Source organism: Fulmarus glacialis, unplaced genomic scaffold (genome assembly GCF_000690835.1).
Source record: "Fulmarus glacialis isolate BGI_N327 unplaced genomic scaffold, ASM69083v1 scaffold18541, whole genome shotgun sequence".
Taxonomy (NCBI): domain Eukaryota; kingdom Metazoa; phylum Chordata; class Aves; order Procellariiformes; family Procellariidae; genus Fulmarus; species Fulmarus glacialis.
In genome coordinates, this window is record NW_009191085.1 from 5,090 (window position 1) to 5,879 (window position 790).

Below are 790 nucleotides of genomic sequence, written 5' to 3' on the forward strand. Positions count from 1 at the left end.
CTTTAGGTCTTTCCCTCGGAAATCCCTCCTGGAGCTGTCAGGCTATCGGCAGCAGAGGAGGTACGTGGGCTTTTGGGGAGGGATGGATGCAGCGGCTGGGAAAAAAAAGGGCCCGGCATGAGCATCTCGAGAGGGACCGATGTCTCCCAGCAGCCGGGTTCAGAGCCACATTTTGGGAGGGAGGAGGGTTGGAAAAGCTTTGGCAATAAAACCCCAGGCGTTGGCTGGGAAGGGAAAGCAGCAGTAAGTTTGCTTGCGTGTGTGGTCGGCGCCTACCCCACCGGTTCCCACCGCGTCTCCCTGGCTCCGAACCCAGTGCTTCCCAGCTGTGCAGTGTATCCCCGGCACTGGGCGGCCGGCTCTGCCCCTGCTGCTGCCCGTTGCTAATTACATCAGTGCTGGAGTTTCACCAAAAAGCCGTCAACTGGCAAAAAAAGGCTTGAAGCCTGCAGAGCCGGGGGGCTGCGGTCAGAAAGCTGGGTAGGGCTGTGTTGCAAACACCGTGTACGCTCATTTCCAAGGTGGTGCTGGATTTCGGGTGATCCTAGAAAGCGTTGGGGTTATGGCAAGAAGGGATATTTTTAGATCAGTTTTAACAACAGCATCAGCCTTTTGTTTCATTCTGCTAAGTCTATTTTATTGCAGTCTTGTGCAAGTTCTTTTTTCTCAAAAAGAAAGTGTTTTAGAGATAACTGGGAGCGTTGGGACAGCCGGGATGTGAGTTCAGAAGGAACGAGCACAGAACCAGAGTGTTCCCCAGTGGAATTAAATGAAATATTTTGGAATGGAA

At 52.8% G+C, this 790-nt stretch overlaps 1 protein-coding gene across 1 annotated transcript in view; it reads left to right on the forward strand.

Moving 5' to 3' along the window:
• The window catches only part of LOC104083164 (protein Smaug homolog 1-like), a gene marked incomplete at both ends in the record, with an annotated part of 4,563 nt that extends 4,503 nt beyond the window's left edge, over positions 1 to 60 (forward strand). Inside the window, 1 exon segment of the mRNA XM_009586563.1 lies at positions 1 to 60. This exon segment is cut by the window's left edge and continues 20 nt beyond it. Within this exon segment, the coding sequence (XP_009584858.1) occupies positions 1 to 60 (60 nt within the window).
• Positions 61 to 790: the final 730 nt, after the last annotated feature.